General features: G+C 45.6%; 1 protein-coding gene across 1 annotated transcript in view; it reads left to right on the top strand.

The window, feature by feature from the left end:
* The window catches only part of Acap2 (ArfGAP with coiled-coil, ankyrin repeat and PH domains 2), a 107,891-nt gene that overhangs the window by 34,794 nt on the left and 54,286 nt on the right, over positions 1-18,811 (top strand). The window contains exons 2-4 of the mRNA XM_032900071.1: positions 7,659-7,716; positions 10,471-10,590; positions 11,590-11,643. Coding sequence (XP_032755962.1) covers positions 7,659-7,716; positions 10,471-10,590; positions 11,590-11,643 — 232 coding nt within the window. The remainder of the gene's footprint in view (positions 1-7,658; positions 7,717-10,470; positions 10,591-11,589; positions 11,644-18,811) is intronic.

The raw sequence follows: 18,811 nt of genomic DNA, 5'->3' as shown, positions 1-18,811 counted from the left end.
CACGCCCCCCAGGAGCAATGCAAGCACCGGAGTTTGGCCTGGGTAAGTTTGATTTTATCTCTATACGGTGCCCCAAACTTAGTAATGTTTCTATCAAACCCCGGAGCACTGATAAGTCGTTTTTGGGAGTAGAGTGACCTTGTAGAATGTTAACCTTAAAAGTTTCTTCTGAAGGAAATTTGCCTGCCTGAGTGAGTGAGTGAGTGTGTGTGTGTGTGTGTGTGTGTGTGTGTGTGTGTGTGTGTGTGTGTGAGTGTGTGTGTGTGTGTGTGTGTGTGAGTGTGTGTGTGTATGTGTGTGTGTATGTGAGTGTGTGTGAGTGTGAGAGTGTGTGCGTATATGTGTGTGTGTGAGTGTGTATGAGAGTGTGTGTGTGTATTGTGTGTACGTGTGCACGTGCACACGTGTGGTTTTAACACAGAAGAATCTTTCCACTCTTGTCTTCTGGGCTCAGTTGAAGGCAGCTTTATGAAGCCTATGTGTGTGCGTTGCCTTCACCTCTCCCTTTCCTCTCTCTGGAATGGCTTCCCGTCATTCATCCCTAACCCTGAAGGTGTGAAGGATGGGTTAGCAGTTGTCACTGCTGATTATTGATCTCAGTGGAACAAGTGGGCCTTCTGTGGCATGGCGTTAACTCCCACGGTAATTATCCTGGCATCTCCCCTGCTTGAATTCACTAACTCCCTAAACAGGAAATACAGGCTGTTAGGGGCGGAGGAATATATTCAAATAGCTTGCTGAACTAGTATTGAGTTTTATGAGGGGGAAAATAAGATGATTTCACACCTGATTAATGTTTCTGGAATTTCTTTACGCTGGTGTCCTATCAATAGAGAATATTTGCCATTGCACGTAATAAACCTTACAGGACATAGCTGCTGTCTGCCATGCAGAGGGGACGCCAGGTGTGGCTGTCGAAGTCACACACCTCTCTGGAGACAAGTGGAGTGAGTGCTAGGCCAGACGCTCCTTTGTGTGCAGTTCTGCCTGCCCCGGCTTCAGTGTGCAGAACGGAACAGTCTACAGAACAAACAAGTCTGTCTCTGTCTCTCTGTCTCTCTCTCTGTCTCTCTCTGTCTCTCTCTGTCTCTCTCTGTCTCTCTCTCTCTGTCTCTGTCTCTCTCATTTTTCAAGGCACGGTGTCTCTGTGAGTTGAGATTTACAGAGTGAGTGATGTATGTGTGATGACTTGGATGAGCTCTCACCGACCATCTTCCCTGCACTCCAGCCCTGTGCTTTGGCCTGCTGCATGTTTGGCTGCGTTCCTTCCCGTCCCCTGTCATTTTACTGTGGACGATACTGACAGGGGAGGACTTTAAAGATAAAGAACTATGTTTCTTAAGTTATAACCCTTTCTTTTGAAAAATTACTTTTATTTGGGGAGAGTGGCAGAGTATTTTGTAATCTGTATGAAATATATAACTTTTCCTCCTAAATGTTGTCGTTCAAATAGCTTTGAAAAACACTTCCATTTTCATATTCCTGTGTTACATGCTGTCCACAGAGGAGACTCTGAGGGAGAAGGAGGGTGTTGGTACAGAAAAGACTCCATCATTTACCATTTGTGTTTGTTTACTCACTCTTTGGTTGCTTGCTTGTTTGCTTTTAACTAATTTGCAAGCAAGAGCCTAAAGAAAATCTTGCTTGGGAAAAAGAGAATCAAATTTAGGTGTCAGGCTTGTTTAGAACGCTGTTCTAATAGACCGTTTCCTTTAAAGCAGTACTGTAGGCGCACGAGTCGGAGCCTTCTCTTGTGTGGGTGATGAGGCAGGCCTGAGAAACTTCCCATATTTTCAGGGATTCATATTAATTGACCGGAAGAGTGAAGATTTGCCTCTCACATTTACTCCTTTTCCGTTGTCTTTTGTTTTTATTCATTTTAGAGTTTCTCCGTGGAGCCTGCAAGTTTGGTTGGTTGCAATTTGAGAAAATAGGAGTAGCTATAATAGATCTAAGATAATTGGGGAAGGCAGAACTTTTAATTCCATTCAGTGAGACTTAAAAAAACACAAAGCAACTTTTATTATTTTGTGGTGCCTGGGGATGAACTCCTGTGTGTAAAGCCTTGGCTTGCTTTTGTTCTGATCTCAGTGGGTTTTCCTGTGTTTACACGGGCTCTGAGAGGACAACTCTGGGAACCAAGCGTGTGTTTCAGCACCCTGCTGTCATTCCTAGTCCTCTGGCCTGGGTTGGAGTCAGGCTTAGGGGACCTTGGCTGTGTACTCAGCACAGGAGGTCGGCGGCAGCAGCGTGTGGTGCCAAGGGCCTGGCGCTTCACTACAGTTTTCCAAGTCTTCAAAATCAGTCCCACTTCTTCCAGGAGACCCGTTATCTGTATTTTGTAGATGAAATGGAAGCGTAATAATTTGTCCATCTGGTTACTGAGGTATAAAGTCAGGGTCATAATAATTGCATTTCCCTGCCCCTCCATATAAAGGCCACACAGAGGCAGACAGAACGGATCCGGACTTCACCAGGTAAGTAAGTAGCCATTCATGATATAAATGATTCAGTGAGAGATTTCTTTTAGGAAACAGCTTTCCAGGGTTTATGCTCACTATCACGGGGAGCCGTGGCTTGCTGTAGGGACTTTTTGTCATTGCTTTTTGGCCATTAGTCACAGGGTTGGCTGTCTTTGGATCAGTGAGCTGTCCTGGGTCTGGCCCTTGTTCTTTCTTTGTAAAGAATAGTCCAGTATTGCTCAAGTTGGAAAAGGCTGTGAGCTGGAAGAGGAAGTTGGCTAGGGATTGTATTTAACCATGACACACACAGCAGTTTGAGTATAAATGCTTATTCTGTGTGTATATAATTTCTTGGAATAGAGCCATTTCACAAAACAAGAGCTACAAATGTTAGTTTCAGATCTATGCATTATATGCACTCATGCACATATGCACGTGCGACTTGTTGTGTGTGATGTTGGGCTCACAATCGTGGAGTACTTTACTAGTGAGCTGCGTCCCAGCCAGCCCTCTGTGATGCTTTGAATAGTTATTGTTACTCTATAACTCCTTAGCAGGCAGTCAAGACTCAGTCTTCAGCCTGCTTTTTTGCTGGAGGACATTTGTGTGCTTATTAGTGATCCTGAATCTCGTTCCTGCATTTTTGTTGCACAATTGTATGACCTAGTTTGGCTAATCCATTGTAAGGACATTGCCAAGAGTGAAGTGGAGGGTCGTGGTGTTTGTCTTGAAAAAAGTAGCCAGGCTGATGTTGAACTTGAGATCCTCCCAAACCTAAAGCAAACATTAAAAATGAGAGGGGGAGGAGAGGGGAGGGAGGGAGGGGGGGGAGAGAGAGAGAGAGAGAGAGAGAGAGAGAGAGAGAGAGAGAGAGAGAGAGAATGAACCATCAGTAGTCCTTTATCACTAACCTTGCTTATTTTTATGCTTAGTCTTATATTTTCTTTCATCTTTAGGCTGAGTGGCCTTTTGAAAAAAACGCACTTACATTTTAAAGTCTGTGCTTGGGATGGAGCCCAGGGTTTTTACCTGTACTTCCTACCAAACAACATTCTACCCTGAGCTACAGACCGAGTTTGATTTTTTTTAAAAAAGTGTGTGCGTGGCTGGCCAGTGGTGGTGCACGCTTTTAATCCCAGCACTTGGGAGGCAGAGACAGACAGATCTCAGAGTTTGAGGCCAGTCTGGTCTAAAAAGTGAGTTCCAGGACAGCAGGGATATACAGAGAAGCCCCATCTCAGACAAGCAAAATAAACACACAAAACCCAAACAAACGCATGTATAAGAGCATGTGTGTATGTTCATGTTTGTTCGTGTGTGTGATATATGTACATGTGTGTGTGTGAGCATGTGTGTTTGGTCTTATGTAGGAACATATGCGTACATGTGTGCTTGCGTGTATATATGTGTGTATGTATGTGTGTGCTGGCATGTACATGTATTTATGTGTATGTGTAAGCATTTGCATGCATGTGTTTTATTCATATGTGTGTGTCTGTGCATGCTTGTTGTGTGCGTGTGTGCGTGCGTGCGTGTGTGTGTGTGTGTGTGTGTGTGTGTGTGTGTGTGTGTGTGTGTGTGTGTAGGCTGGAGGAGAGGTATCCTCCTCCTTGGAGATAGACTTTCTCTGGCTGGCCAGAGAGTCCCAGTACCTGTGTCTTCACTTACCAGTGCTGGGACTACAAGTGCACACCATCACCCCTGGTATTTTCATGTGGACTCTGGGATCAGACTTGGGTGCCTATGCTTACAGAGCAACTGTGTTACCAACTGAGCCCCCTGATTCTTTTTTTTTTTGGAATGTTAAATTTTAAACTGTGGAAGAAATGGAACCTGTAATTTTGGCCTTTTTCCCACGAGTTTTGGCTTATGTTATCCTATTGTGTAATTTTCTTCTCTCTCAGTGTAATAATTTAATCTCATGCACATATTCTCCAGTGAGTAAGATGAACTTCATTTGTGTGTTTATTTTGAGATGAGGGTGTTGCCCAGGTTGTCTTAGAACTCCCAGGCTCAAGGCTGCTCTCACCTCTGTGCCCTGAGTGCCAGGTTACATGCCTTGCGACCTCATTCAGACACTTGCTCTATTACCTAAGGAAAAGACACCATCATCTCTGTACTGTCTTGAGTATTGTACATCTTCATTTTCAGTTACAGTATCCTCACACAGATACCTGCTCTCAGGTGTGAAGTGGGTTTAAATGGTGTAGGGTAAGGGTGAGGATTATGGTTCCAAGGCTGCAGTGTGTCGTGTGGAGGGCACTCAAAGACAGTGGGCAGGCAGCTGTCAGTCAGGAAGAAGTGCTCTGCCTCTGTGCTAAGTGTGTGCCGCCCCCGGGGCTCCTGAAACACGTGTGAGAAGATCTCATTGATAATGGTGCATGCATACAGAAAAACTTAGGTTAAAAGCTTTAAAAATGTGTGTCCTCAGATGGAGCTGATAAAGTATTTATTCAGAGGTCATCCAGGTAGCAGAAGTAGGAAATGGGGTTTATATCCTGCCTTTCTTTTTAATTTTTTTTTTTATTTTTAGAGATATTTATTTACATTTCAAATGTTATCCCCCTTTTCGGTTTCCTATCCATAGCCCCCCTATCCCATTCCCCCTCCCTTTTCTTCTATGAGGGTGTTCCCCTCCCCATCCACTCACCCCCTCTCGCCTCCCTGCCCTGACATTCCCCTACACGGGGTGGGGGTGGGGGTCAGCCTTGGCAGGACCAAGGGCTTCTCCTCCCATTGGTGCCCAACAAAGCCATCCTCTGCTACATATGTGACTGGAGCCATGGGTCTGTCCATGTGTACTCTTTGGGTGGTGGTTTAGTCCCTGGGAGCTCTGGTTGGTTGATATTATTGTTCTTATAGGGTTGCAAGCCCCTTCAGCTCTTTCAATCCTTTCTCTAACTCCTCCAGTGGGGACCCCGTTCTCAGTTCAATGGTTGGCTGTGAGCGTCCGCCTCTGTATTTGTCACTCTCTGACTGAGCCTCTCAGGAGACAGCTATATCAGGCTCCTGTCAGCATGCACTTCTTGGCATCAGCAATATTGTCTGGGTTTGATGTCTGTATGATGGGCTGGATCTCCAGCTGGGACAGTCTCTGGATGGCCTTTCCTTTAGTCTCTGCTCCCAACTTTGTCTTCATATTTCCTCCTATGAATATTTTTGTTCCCCCTTCTAAGGAGGACTGAAGCTTCCAGACATTGGTTGTCCTTCTTGAGCTTCATGTGGTCTGGGGATTGTATCTTGGGTAATCTGAGCTTTTGGGCTAATATACACTTATCAGTGAGTGCATACCATGTGTATTCTTTTGTGATTGGGTTACCTCACTCAGGATGATATTTTCCAGTTCTATCCATGGCTTTCATGAAGTCATTGTTTTTGATAGCTGAGCAGTACTCCATTGTGTAGATGTACCACATTTTCTGTGTCCATTCCTCTGTTGAAGGGCATCTGGGTTCTTTCCAGCTTCTGACTATTATAAATAAGGCTGCTATGAACATAGTGGAGCATGTGTCTTTGTTGTATGTTGGAGCATCTTTTGGGTATATGCCCAAGAGAGGTATAGCTGGGTCCTCAGGCAGTGCAATGTCCAGGTTTCTGAGGAGCCTCCAGACTGATTTCCAGAGTGGTTGTACCAGTCTGCACTCCCACCAACAATGGAGGAGTGCTCCTCTTTCTCCCACCAGCAATGTCTGCCTTTCTTTTGTTTAGTGTGTTGCTTCAGAATGGGAAGGTAGTCTTCCATTACTGTCCAATCAAAACAAGTTTTGTTTAGTTCTTAAAATACGTGCTGGAAAATTGCTCGGACATCAAGTAGGGGTAAGAAAATGGTGTTTGGTTGTGGTCGGTGCGCAGTGGAACATTGCCTACTTGGTACACCTGAGGGTTTGGATCCTGTTGCAGTATGCACAGTACACACAGGGAGTATACTCAAGGTGTAGGCACAGCACACACAGGGAGTATATTCAAGATGTAGGCACAGTACACACAGGGAGTATACTCAAGATGTAGGCACAGCACACACAGGGAGTATACTCAAGATGTAGGCACAGTACACACAGGGAGTATACTCAAGATGTAGGCACAGTACTCACAGGGAGTATACTCAAGGTGTAGGCACAGTACACACAGGGAGTATACTCAAGGTGTAGGCACAGTACTCACAGGGAGTATACTCAAGGTGTAGGCACAGTACACACAGGAGTATACTCAAGGTGTAGCGTACACTCTGCTACACACACTGTTAGTGTTGGAGCTGTTTTCCCCAGAGGTTTCCAGTGTTGGAATGCAGCCTGCTGTAGCATTGGTTGCTTTCTCACTGCCATTAAGAGCCTCTGGCTTACTGCTTACTTCTTTCTGTATCCTTTAACCTTTGTAGAGTTTTCTATATTAAAATTATATTGACAAGAGACAAAGTGCCCTTATTTTTATTTCTCATAGTGAAAGCCCCTTTGATTGCCAGTGCCTGGCTCTTTGGTTGTATAGACTTCATCATCTACAAATCAGAGTCGGTTAAGGCTCAATTATTAAAACATTTTTACTCTTTCTTTCTTTCTTTCTTTCTTTCTTTCTTTCTTTCTTTCTTTTTTTCTTTCTTTCTTTCTTTGAAATTAGGCTTTTGGTTGATTTTATTTGATTGGTGTCCTTTCTGTATTTTATGCTCCTGCTTACATATTCTTTTTGGTTCTTTTTTTTTCGGAGCTGGGGACCGAACCCAGGGCCTTGCGCTTCCTAGGCAAGCGCTCTACCACTGACCTAAATCCCCAACCCCTGCTTACATATTCTTAATTCAATTAAAAAAAACCACAACAATTCAGAATACTGTTACTAATTTGAACTGTGTTAGTGATTAAAAGTAAGTTAGCCTGGGGGTGGCAGGATGGCTTGGCTTTAAGACCATTTTCCTCCTCTCGAGGATCCGGATTCAGTCCCCCACATTGTATCAGACGTCTCAACTCCTGCTCCAGGAGGTCTGACACCTCTGGCTTCTATGGGCACTCGTGTAATGTGCACATCCCCACCCACATACATGTTTACACATGAATGTTAAAGCTAGCATGACAGTCTGTGGTTCTGTGTTACTGTCATTTTACATAAAGGATAACTTTTAACCATTCGTGTCTGTGCTCTCACGGTTTTTTAAGAGTAAAGTGTACCTTTAAAGAGACAACTAACTTGCTTTCTATCCGATTCTCCTAGGGCTGCTTTGGAAGAAGTAGAAGGAGATGTGGCTGAGCTGGAACTAAAACTGGACAAGGTAAGTGTACATCTAAGCTGAGATCAGTAACTCCTGTTTCCTACAATAAGCAGTTAGCGCCCGCCACAGTGGTGGTTTATTCACTTGGGATCTCTGTGAGGAGAGTTGCTCTTGCCCCAGCTTGCTGCGTGAGGAAACGAAGGCTGGAGACACTGAGTACCTGCCTGTTCAAGATGGATCGTCAAAGCTGGAGTCCACGCCTCCTTTCAGAGCCTCTCAGAGCTTCCTTCACGTTGTTAGGAGTTTGTTCACGTCTTCACCATCCGGACGATCTCAGTGTCTTTTCTGATACTTACTGGATTTTATACATAACCTGGATGATCCTTGTGTAAGTGTCCGTGTGGCCAGGTTCAAATGCAAGTAAAATTTAAAGTGCTCATCCCATTTTTAATCCAATTCCAGAAGAACTTAAAGCACTTTATAGTTCTACAGTTGAATTTATGTAAGGGTAAACGTCCGTTGGTCCCTATCCTCTCTGTTGTTACTGATGGTGGTTTTGGGTGTGTGTCCATGCGGCATTGCCTGCTGTGTGCCAGTCAGAAGCCTCAGAATGAGAAATACATGGCTTCCGCCCATCCGCTCAGACTTCGCTTTCTAACGCTGTTCGGTGACATCTCCTGCTTTAGAGACAGGCGTTATGCCCAGCACACCTCTCCTGACAGTGGCCTCCTACACTGTACCTGTTGGATGTCATTACCCTGGTCTCATTCCCAGATTATTTTCCTCTTCTCCAAAGAGGAGCCCGCTGCTGCTTCCCAGTTCCCTCTGTCCTGCGTGTCCTAAGCTCGTTTCTGTCTCTGTGGATTGTCTTCTGATTATGTGTTATGACTGCGATCGTATCAGTCAGCTGCTTCCATGAAAGATAAGTAAAAGTAAAAAGTAAGCATGCTCACACTTTTAATTATCGAGGCAAGGGTCTCATTTCGTTGTCTAGGCTGGTTTTCAACCCCTGTGCTAGTGATTCTCCTGCCTCAGCCTCTTAGAGCTATGGTGCAGACACCACCTTGCCCAGTAGGATTCCCCTTACGTGAAGCTTAATGATGTACTCTACACCACGAAGGGTGCAGTGTGCTTGGTACGGCTGCAGAGTCCAAACACTAGATGCATTTCCCTGGGGATCGTAGGCTCTCGCCCGCACTGTGGCTGTGTGGGTAACCGCTCTGTGAGACTGGCACAGTGCTCCTCACCCTGCCTGGTGGGAATGTTTTTATTTCTCCGTCCTGATCCAGAAGCAACCTGTCCGTTTGCAGCAATCAAAGTATCCTTTTCTGTGCAAATCCTCCACTGCCGCTTCCTTTCGCTTGTCCTCCACCTCTGTTTCCTATGAAGCAAAGCAGAAACGAGTGAGTGTCCATGAGAAAGCCGGGAGGCCGGCGCTTTGCTGAGCAGTGGCCGTGCACCTGTAGTTGCTTTGCTGAGGGATTTTTCACGTGGTCTCTCTGGATGGAAGCTTCTTGTATGTTCACACCATTACCCTTGTTATCATCCACAGGTGAAGAAATGCAGGTTTGTCAAGGTCACCAGGCCCTCTTAGGTGGCAGTTAGGATTTGAATCTGAGTAGATTGACCTGAAAATCCTGTTTAAATCATGCTATACTATGTATTAGCCTCTCCTTTTAATTTAATTAGTTTTGATATTTAATTTCTTGAGTAACACTACCTACATGGGACAAAATTCAAAGGCAAAAGAGGTGGACCCAGTGAAAGTTGTTCCCATCTGATTCCTTTGCTAGAGAAGCACTCTGTCCTAGCTTTCTATGGATTCTTGCAGACATTTTCTAAGCACACAGAAGGATTTCCATCTCAGTAAGTTTTAGTACTTTTAAAAATCTGATTTTCCCCTGTGCGTTGAATGCTGTTATTTACCTGAGGTAGAGCTGTCTTTGTTTGTGGCGCGAGGGAGTGGATTTGCGCCTGTAGCGACCTTGGCAGCCTCTGCAGCACAGCCACACCCCCAGCTCTGTGTATCGGATTATATTGCTTGTACATGTCACACGGCTTTCACATGGATGAGTCACAGTGGAGGCATAAATGAGGGAGAAGCCAGAGAGGCTGGTGCACGCTCAGTTCTGAGGCTTTATTCAGTGCCCAAAGCAGGCGTTGGGGAAGAAATACGTTTTTGCTAGTGGTTTCCAGTATTGTGTAGTCGTCTCAGACGTCTGTCTGCCGGTGAGCCACTGAGCAGAGTGACTATGACCGGGTCCATGTCCCTTTACCCCAGCGTCCCACAGTTAAACATCTAGTTACGTTGTCACCACTGCTGCCCATTCACCCCTCCTTTCCTCTAGTCGTAGTTGTGCATATGCGCACCGGGAACTGAACTCAGGGCTGTTCACGAGGGCAAGTGCTCTACTGTGACTCCATCCCGACTCCTCTTCTAGATTTAGTAAACACGTACGAGCCTACATTATGGATTTGATAAAAAGGTGGTGTGCAGTCAGACAGCCCCTGGGTCCTAAAAGGCTGACCTTTGGTATAACTCTTCCTGTGAATTTATTATGTAAAGCAAAGGAAAATTTCTTTGTTCTTTTTTTTTTTTCGGAGCTGGGGATCGAACCCAGGGCCTTGCGCTTCCTAGGCAAGCGCTCTACCACTGAGCTAAATCGCAAAGGAAAATTTCTTACAGTAATTTCTAGTTTTTTTGTGAAATGTAATTTGTATTGAGTAGGCTCTCTCCCGCAGCAAGGCTAACTCTTCTTCAGTGAAGGCACTACAAGATCAGTCCTTTCTTATCTCTTCTTTTCCCTTTCTCAGCTGGTGAAACTTTGTATCGCGATGATTGATACCGGCAAAGCCTTTTGTGCCGCAAATAAACAGTTCATGAATGGGATTCGGGACCTGGCCCAGTATTCTAGCAATGACGCTGTGGTTGAGGTTGGTATCGCTAAAATTACAGGTACAGAGACGGCGCAACAGAACAGCATGTGACTGTGCACTGATTAACCTTACTGATGCTTACAGCAAGCAGAAGGGCTGCCATTTCCTGGAGCCATATTCTGCACTTCTTGTTGTTTGGTTTTGATTATTTGTTTGTTCATTTGTTTGTTTGTTTGTTTTGAGACAGGGCGTCTCTGTGTAGCCTTGGCTATCCTGGAACTTAATCTGTAGATTGGCCTGGCCTTGAACTCACAGAGATCTGCCTGCCTCTGCCTCCTGAGAGTTGAGCTTTAAAGGTGTGGTGCCACCATGGCCCAGCCTGCAGTTCCATTTTTTAAGGTAGCTGTACATTGAAGTTTGATGTGTTGGGTGCATAGTTAGCACCACTGCCCTCACCTGCTTTCCAGTACTCAAGTTGACATTTGGGTGGGTGAGCTGATGTAGCTGCCAGTGGTCAAGAACAAACCGGCAGCAGTAGTTGACGGTGCGGCGAACAGAGTCTTAGTATGCTAAGAGCAGGACCCAACTGCATGCTTGGTATGTACGTGTGGTTGGCCTGTTGTGCTGGACTAGCTTGGGTCCCTTCCTGTGTTCTGTAGTGTTACTGATTGTTTTTTCCATCTTGAAAACTGAATAGTGAAGTAGCAGGTGTGTTTTGACAATTATCTGACCACTGTCGCTCACAGGGCACACTATGAATGCTATCAAACCTTTAGGGCTGTACACACTGTGGATAAGTCAGTACTAATGAATTCTTTGATTTTTCTAGGCCTCTGCATGTTGTCACATGTAGACACATGTTGTCACATGTAGACTTATAGTAGGGATGACCCCTGCAGAGCATGTCCAGTGAGCCATTGAGATTGTCCTTGCAAGTAAATGTTACTGCTTACAGGATAATTTGAATTTTCTGTCAGAAATGCTAATGTAATATTTTTGTGACTTACTTTAATAAATGTTAAATGATTTACTTTTTCTTTGGTTTCTTTCTTACAGACGAGTTTGACCAAGTTTTCTGACAGTCTTCAGGAAATGATCAATTTCCACACAGTAAGTATGTGTGGTGGGGGATGCAGGGACTGGTGGCAACTCAAGCATCAGTCTTAGGACACGACTCATTTGGTGACCTGATCGGTTTTATGTTGGGGTGGTATAAAATACTCCATAGGTGTGGATGGCAGGGAACAAGGAAAGAGATTGGCTTTATTTCCAGTTCTAGTAGAATAGACCTTGTGTGTTTGAGCCGTGGGTCAAAGGGTTATTTCCTGGACAGTTTATTTATTTTATGGATAGTTTGCCCATGGTTACTCCACTAAATAAAATGATACTCTATTTTCCGTAATAAACTTAATATTATAAATTAATCCCCATTAAAGTTATTTTCCCACTTTGACTCTGTGTCATTTTTGGGGGGTGAGGTGAGGGTTGGGCTGGTTATATTGTAACTGAAGTTACATATCAATATTTATTTTTAGTTCTAGTTAGCTTTTCCAAAAACTGGCATGTACAGTCTTCTGCCTTGAAAAAGATGTGTTTATTTTTATGTGTATTTTATGTGTACTAGTGTTTTGCCTCCATGTATGTGCCTGGTACCTACCAAGGCCAGAAGAAAGCATCAGCTCCGCCTAGGACTGGGTTACAATGGTTGTCAATCACTGTGTGGGTGTGGTTGTCAATCACTGTGTGGGTGCTGGGAATCAAACCTGGGTCCTCTGGAGAGGCAGCCAGTGCTCTTAACCGCCAGGCCGTTTCTCTAGGCCCTGGAAACATTATCATAACGTAGTGTGATTTCATGTGTGATTTCTGCAGTCCTAAGGGTTATTTTGGCCTTAGCTTGCAGTTAGCAACCACATAGCGGTCGCCTGCTCTGGTGCGTGCAGTCCTGTGGAAGGAGGTTGTTGTTATGCTGCCGAGACTTAGAGCGCGTGGTTTTTGGGTAGGAAATGATCACTTGGATTTAAGTGTTGCGAGTCATTATTACCATTAATTTATAATTTTGAGATAAAAAGATTTAGGTTGAGGGAGATAATTTTGAACTACTATATTTGTCTTTTGGGTATAATTAATGAAAAATTGTTCAATGTACAGAAATCAGTGGTGAGGTAGATCTGCTTAGCAATGAAACACACGAGTACATGCTGTAAGTCTTAGAGGTTGGGGATAGTTTTTGTGTGGATGTGCATACTGTGTATGATATTTTAAATTATATCGATATATTAAAATTAATTAGTAAATAAAGCAAAGTACTAGCTCACTTTAGTTTAGTGTTACTTAGGTTTATGATTAGAAAGTGGATTTTTCAAAAGAGACTTTGAGTCTCTGTAGACCTGTACTCTTTCTAAAAAATTAGATCAGTGCATTTCATTCCATTTGCATACATAACTTTTCAATAACAAAAAATAGGGGCTGGAGAGATGGCTCAGCGGTTAAGAGCACTGCCTGCTCTTCCAGAGGTCCTGAGTTCAAATCCCAGCAACCACATGGTGGCTCATAACCATCTGTAATGGGATCTGATGCCCTCTTCTGGTGTGTCTGAAGACAGTTTCAGTGTACTCATATATAATAAATAAGTAAATCTTAAAAAAAACCATAAAACAAAAAATAGCTAAAAATAGGGAAGAATAACATTTTGTTGGGAAAGGCTTTGATTAACCATCACCACAAGCCAGGTAAAACTGCCAAGAAGCAACAACTGGTACAGAGGTCAGTCTACTGCACAGTGTGATTGTGCTGAAGGTTACACTGGCTGTTCACACTTTCATTCTTAGAGATGGTTCTAGGAATAATACAAGCAGTGGTCCTGAGGTAGGACTGAAATCTTTGATAGTTTTGGGTAATTCAAAATGGAGACAAAAAGGGATGAGGTTTATAGCTTTGCTAAAAGAATAATTCCGTCTGTAACTGAAAGTTAGCAGAGGAAGTCATCTCATAGCATCTAAGTAGGGCCCAGCAGTCGAAACCGCAGTTGTATCGACTGGTTTACACCTTTAAAATGTTTGCAAACCATAACCGTCAGTGTCTTTCAGTGTTGGACATCCGCTCCCATACTTGGCAACTTGGAAACACACACTCCTGTTTATTGGGCAGGATGTGAGGAGGCTAGCCTGTCTTTGCTCTTGGTTCTGCCTGGGTGGCTTGTCAGCGTGTCTGGTGCTAAGGCCGGCTGGAGTCCTGGGTGTTTAGCACCTCTAATTCCTAAAGACCAAGGTCCAGAAGTCACATTGCTTCCCCCTGGGCTACAATCTTTTGATCAAAGCAAGAGTCACAGTCATGTCAAATCGAAGATAAGAGAATTAGCTCTTGGTCGTACAGTGACATACTTCTGCACACTTGGGAGAATTGTGGTGGCTGTCAGTTCATGCTGATCACAGTTTTAAACACTAATATATAGTGCTTAGTTGTATGTATGCTGGGAGACTTCCTGTACTAAACTGTCCGGCGTTTATTTATGACGCCCATGTCAGAACTCTGACCTGAGGCCACTGTAAAGTACCCTAGGTGATTCTGACGTAGGGCAGTTTTGAGAATCACTAGTGAAGTTTGAGATTCTGATTCTATTTATTTATTTATTTATTTTTTTGAATTGGAACTATTTTTTCCCTTGCAGCATATTCTGATCATGGTTCCTCTTCCTCATCTCTTCACAGATCCTCCCCACCTCTCTACCTCCCTACCCTTCCAACCCCTCACCTTCTCTTTCTCTCTTTAGAAAACAAAAATGCAAAGATAAACAAGCAACACAGTATATAGACACCTGCATGCGTGTGTGCATGCGCGCGCACGCGCACACACACACACACACACACACACACACATGCACGCACATGTACACAGTTAGAAACGATACAATATACGAGAAAAAGACCACTAAGATAAGAAATGCCCAAGATGAGAAATGTACAGAAATAACACTGAGTTTGTTCTGTGTCGCCCCTCAACTGCTGGGCATGGGGCCTGCCCACAAGTAAGGTTTGCATGCCCAGGGGGAATCCATTGGAGGAACTAAGTTTTCCTCCGCAGGTGGTGGGCAGTTGGAGTAGCTTCTTGGTCAGCACGGGGAGCTTGGGTTCACTTCCCCCTCTTATTTAGTGCTGGGACCCCATCTGGCTTGGACCTGGGCATGCTGCCAAGAGTCTCTGAGTTTATGTGTACATCAGAGTCTGCTGCTTAAATGGTGGTTCCTGACGCAGGAACATCAGCACCGCCAGATCAGCTGTAAGCCTGTCGGCCCTGCAGAGCCTCAGCCCCAGTATCGTCAGAGAGGCCAGCGGCCAGTCTGAAAGTCACCCTTAGAGCCCATTATGGCTCACAGGCCAGATTTAGTCCCTTGCTTTTATTTTTCATTTATTTCCATTTCAAATTTTATTGGAACACAGCTTTACTCATTTGAGTGTTGTACTCATGACAAGGGTGCGTGATTGTGGCGGTCAGAGCATATCTCAGGAGTAAGGCTCTCCTTACCATCCAGAAGTGTGCTGACTTCTGCTCCTCTTAATCGTTTGCCTCTTTTGGGGACTGTGAGAGCCACTATGGGCTACTTTCTGAGTGAGTGGACCTGAGTCAGTGATTTAGCTGCGGTAGGCAGATTCTTCTCAATGCGGTCAGACGTGTATGAGCTGGTTTTGTAAACCGACCTAATTAAGGTCAGAATCTTTGGTAGCAAGGATGAGGAATCCAGAAATGCGTGGCTGGTCAGTCGGTGGGTCTGTCTCTCTGTCTGTCTGTCTTTCCTCTTTTTCTGTAAATCACCTCAGGTCATCCTTACCTGCAGTTTAATGTAACCGTAGAAACAAGCTGCCTGAAGACTTGTGTAAACATGGATTTTAATCCTCTCCCACCCCTCTTTCCCTCCCTCCCTGCTTCTCTCCTCACTTCTCCCCTCCCTTGCCTTTCCCTTTTCTTCCTTCCTTTCCCCTCTAATCTCATTTTCCCTTCCCTCTGTTCCTGACAGGGTCTCACATGGTCCAGGCTGGCTCAGAGCTCACTGCATTCCCTGGCTGTCCTGTTTGTGATCTTCCTGCTTCTGCTTCCTGGTCACTGTCTGCCCACAGGTGTGCTGCTGCCTGCTGGGCAGTGACTGCATTCCTAGTCTGAGGTGTTTGGTGAGCTCTTGGGCAGATCAGGCTGGCCTAGAACTCATGGCCCTTCTGTCTCAGCCTTTCAGATGCTGGAATTTCAGGTGTGCGCAATTTGATTTCTGATAGCAATTTGATATTAATGCCTAACCCAGTAGAGAACCATTGACTGCAGAGGGACAGAAGAGGTCTGTAGACAGGTTGGCATGGCGGAGGATGTAGAGCGAATAGACATTTGTTTGCCTGTTGAAGCCTGTAGTAGCGAATCTTCATTGTCAGTTGTTTGGATTTTGAGTAAAATATGTTGGAGAGTCTGTAAAGGCATTTCTAGATTTAACCAAGGAAGGAGGGCGCACCCTGGGTATAGGTACAGCTCTCTCACGGACAGAATAAAGAGGCAGATGCACCCTGAGCACCAGCATCTGTCCTCGGCTTTCCTACAGCCCTGCCACCTGTCCTCCACAGCCCAGCCACCTGTGCCCCACAGCCCTGTCACCTGTGCCCCACAGCCCTGCCACCTGTGAGAGCCACAGCCCTGCCACCTGTGCCCCACAGCCCTGCCACCTGTGCCCCACAGCCCTGTCACCTGTGCCCCACAGTCCTGCCACCTGTGAGAGCCACAGCCCAGCCACCTGTGCCCCACGGCCCTGCCACCTGTGAGAGCCACAGCCCTGCCACCTGTGCCCCACAGCCCTGCCACCTGTGAGAGCCACTCCCCTTGCTGTGGCTTGCCTCCCGCTGTGGCCAAGTATAAACTTTCCTTCCTCAGTCACCTCAGTCACAGTGATAAGAAAAGTTACAAAGACAGAAATCTGGTTCTAAGAAGCAGGACTGTTGCTGTAGTAAACCTGTTCATGTGGTTGGTAGGTTTTAGAACTAGAACTTCAGGCCGCAGAAGCCCTGCAAGGAGAACTTAATGGGCATTCAGAGTACTGTGGGGAATGTGGACGCTGAGGACTGCTCATACGAGTTCAGAGAATTACAAGTTTCTACAGGCAAACAGACATTTGCCTGTTCCACTTTTTCTACATCCTCTGCCCATTTTAATCTGTCTGTAGACTCCCCCGACTCCCTCTTCAGGAGTCTTAGGAGTTGAGCTAGAAGCCATTCGTGTTACATTCCGGGAAACGGTCTATTCATTCTCTGCCTGTGTCCTGAGACAGCCGGAGCAGGGAACTAACTGGACTGGAGACATTTCAAGGCAGCAGAGCATTCAGGCGGTGCCATGGCTACTGCTCATTGCTCTCAGCCAAGTGTACACCTGGAGGGGCACATATAGAATGAAGAGTAGGAAAAACATGAGCAGTGTGGCAAGTTTAAAGTCCTGGACGAGCAGAGTGTAGAGAAAGCCCCGTGATTGTTACACAGATAAGCACAGTTAAGGGTGTCCTGACATTTCTTCCTGGGACAAGAGCTGAAGCGCCGTAAGGGTGAGACTCCACCATGAAAGGCACCATACAGCATGTGAAAAGGAGAAAGAACTGAGAATGCCTGGGAAGGGTTTCCTTGCGTGGAAACAATCTTCTAGGGGAGTGTTTGTTTCTCCAGCTTCAGCCACCAAGGTACATAGAGGTCCAGATGTGGTAGAGGGCACCACATCAGAACCTGCCAGCACTGCTCATGTGGTATCAGTTCTGGGGTTGTGGTATCTTACAAGATTCTAGAAAACTGCTGAAGCAAGGTTGGAGTCCATTCAAGGAGGTTCTTTGAAGATGAACCCTAAGTTACAGTTGAGACCCTCAGAGGTTGGAGATGCCAGGACTCTGGTATATCAGTAGAAGAAAGTCGCAGGGACAAGTGGAGCCAACCTGACCAAGAGTTGGAGAAGCAGGGCTGCCCAAGGCCATTCGAGCCTCAGCGGTGCCCAGAGCCCTAGACATGCAGCACAGAATTTTATGTTTCCCCAAGGGGGTTTTGGTCTGATCCTTACCAGGTCCCCAGTTCTCCATTTTGGAGTGAGAACACTTACTTTGTCTCATTACATATTAGAAATAGTTAACTTGTTTATTAATTTTATGCCTCAAAATTAAGACATGGTCCGAGTCTTACGAGTGACATGGGGCTTTCCAACAGTGTTGGATCTGGTAAGTCTGAGGGGACTTTGGAAGTTAGATGAATTAGGAAGCGAGGTGGAATGTCATACTTAGAAGTGTTGTGTTAGGTGCCGTTCACAGGACCCAGTCACATAGGCGGCAGTCTTGTGGGCATGTCTGTGGGCTGGTTTAACTAAGGGGTGAAGATCCACCTTGAATGTGGACAGCACCGCCCATGGGCTGGGGTCCAGAATAATGCAAAAGGCAGAGGGGGATGGAGCGAGCACTGGGGCTTATGTTTTCTGCTTCGTGACTGCAGATGCAGTGTGGCCAACTGTGTCGTACTCCTGCTGTCACAGCCACGTCCTCCCACTACCATGTCTTTCCCACCGTGATGGAGCGAGTAAACGCTGCTTAAGCTGGCCTTCTCAGCTACTTTATCACAAGAACGACAGTGACTACCAGGACTGCCACTACTGAGGGTCACGGAGACGCCTGCTGGTTATTTTAACTCTGTATTAGGGCCTAATGAGATTGTTCAAAAGACCCAGTGACCCCGCAGAGTCAGAACGTCGCGTTGTCCCTTACTCAGTTCTGGAAAGCATGGTTTTGTGTTCTCTACAGTCAAGATTTTACAGCACATTGTCTCAGTCATTGAACCCTAAATAATGGCAGGGATGGGAAGCAGGGCTGGTGTTACTGTAGATCTGTAGCTGGTTTGTCTGTCTGTCTGTCTGTCTGTCTGGTTTTCCCCTGATGACTTTCTGAAGTGGTTTGCCTGCCATCTATGATGTGCATCTCGGCATCTCAGAGAGAATGTTGCTTTGATGAGACCCACGCCCGAGGGGAAATGGCTTGAGGTGAGCACTGGCTCTCCGGTCCTGAGCTCTGTTCTGCAGTTTAGTGAGACCGAGGCACGTTAGCAGGAAACCTTTGTTGGTTATTTGCCGTATGTGGTTGCTCACAGCAATTGTGTTACATCTCTAGAAATGGAAGTGAGCCTTGCTTTCCCTCGATGGCTGTCGTAGCTGTTTACTTTCAGCATATGGAAAGAAGTGCATACCTTAGCAGGTATACATCCGAGACCAGGAAGTGAGATGAACCTCTAGA

Source organism: Rattus rattus, chromosome 4 (genome assembly GCF_011064425.1).
Source record: "Rattus rattus isolate New Zealand chromosome 4, Rrattus_CSIRO_v1, whole genome shotgun sequence".
NCBI classification, from domain to species: domain Eukaryota; kingdom Metazoa; phylum Chordata; class Mammalia; order Rodentia; family Muridae; genus Rattus; species Rattus rattus.
Note: the sequence above shows the minus strand (reverse complement) of the source record. Positions and strands in the feature narration are given on the sequence as shown.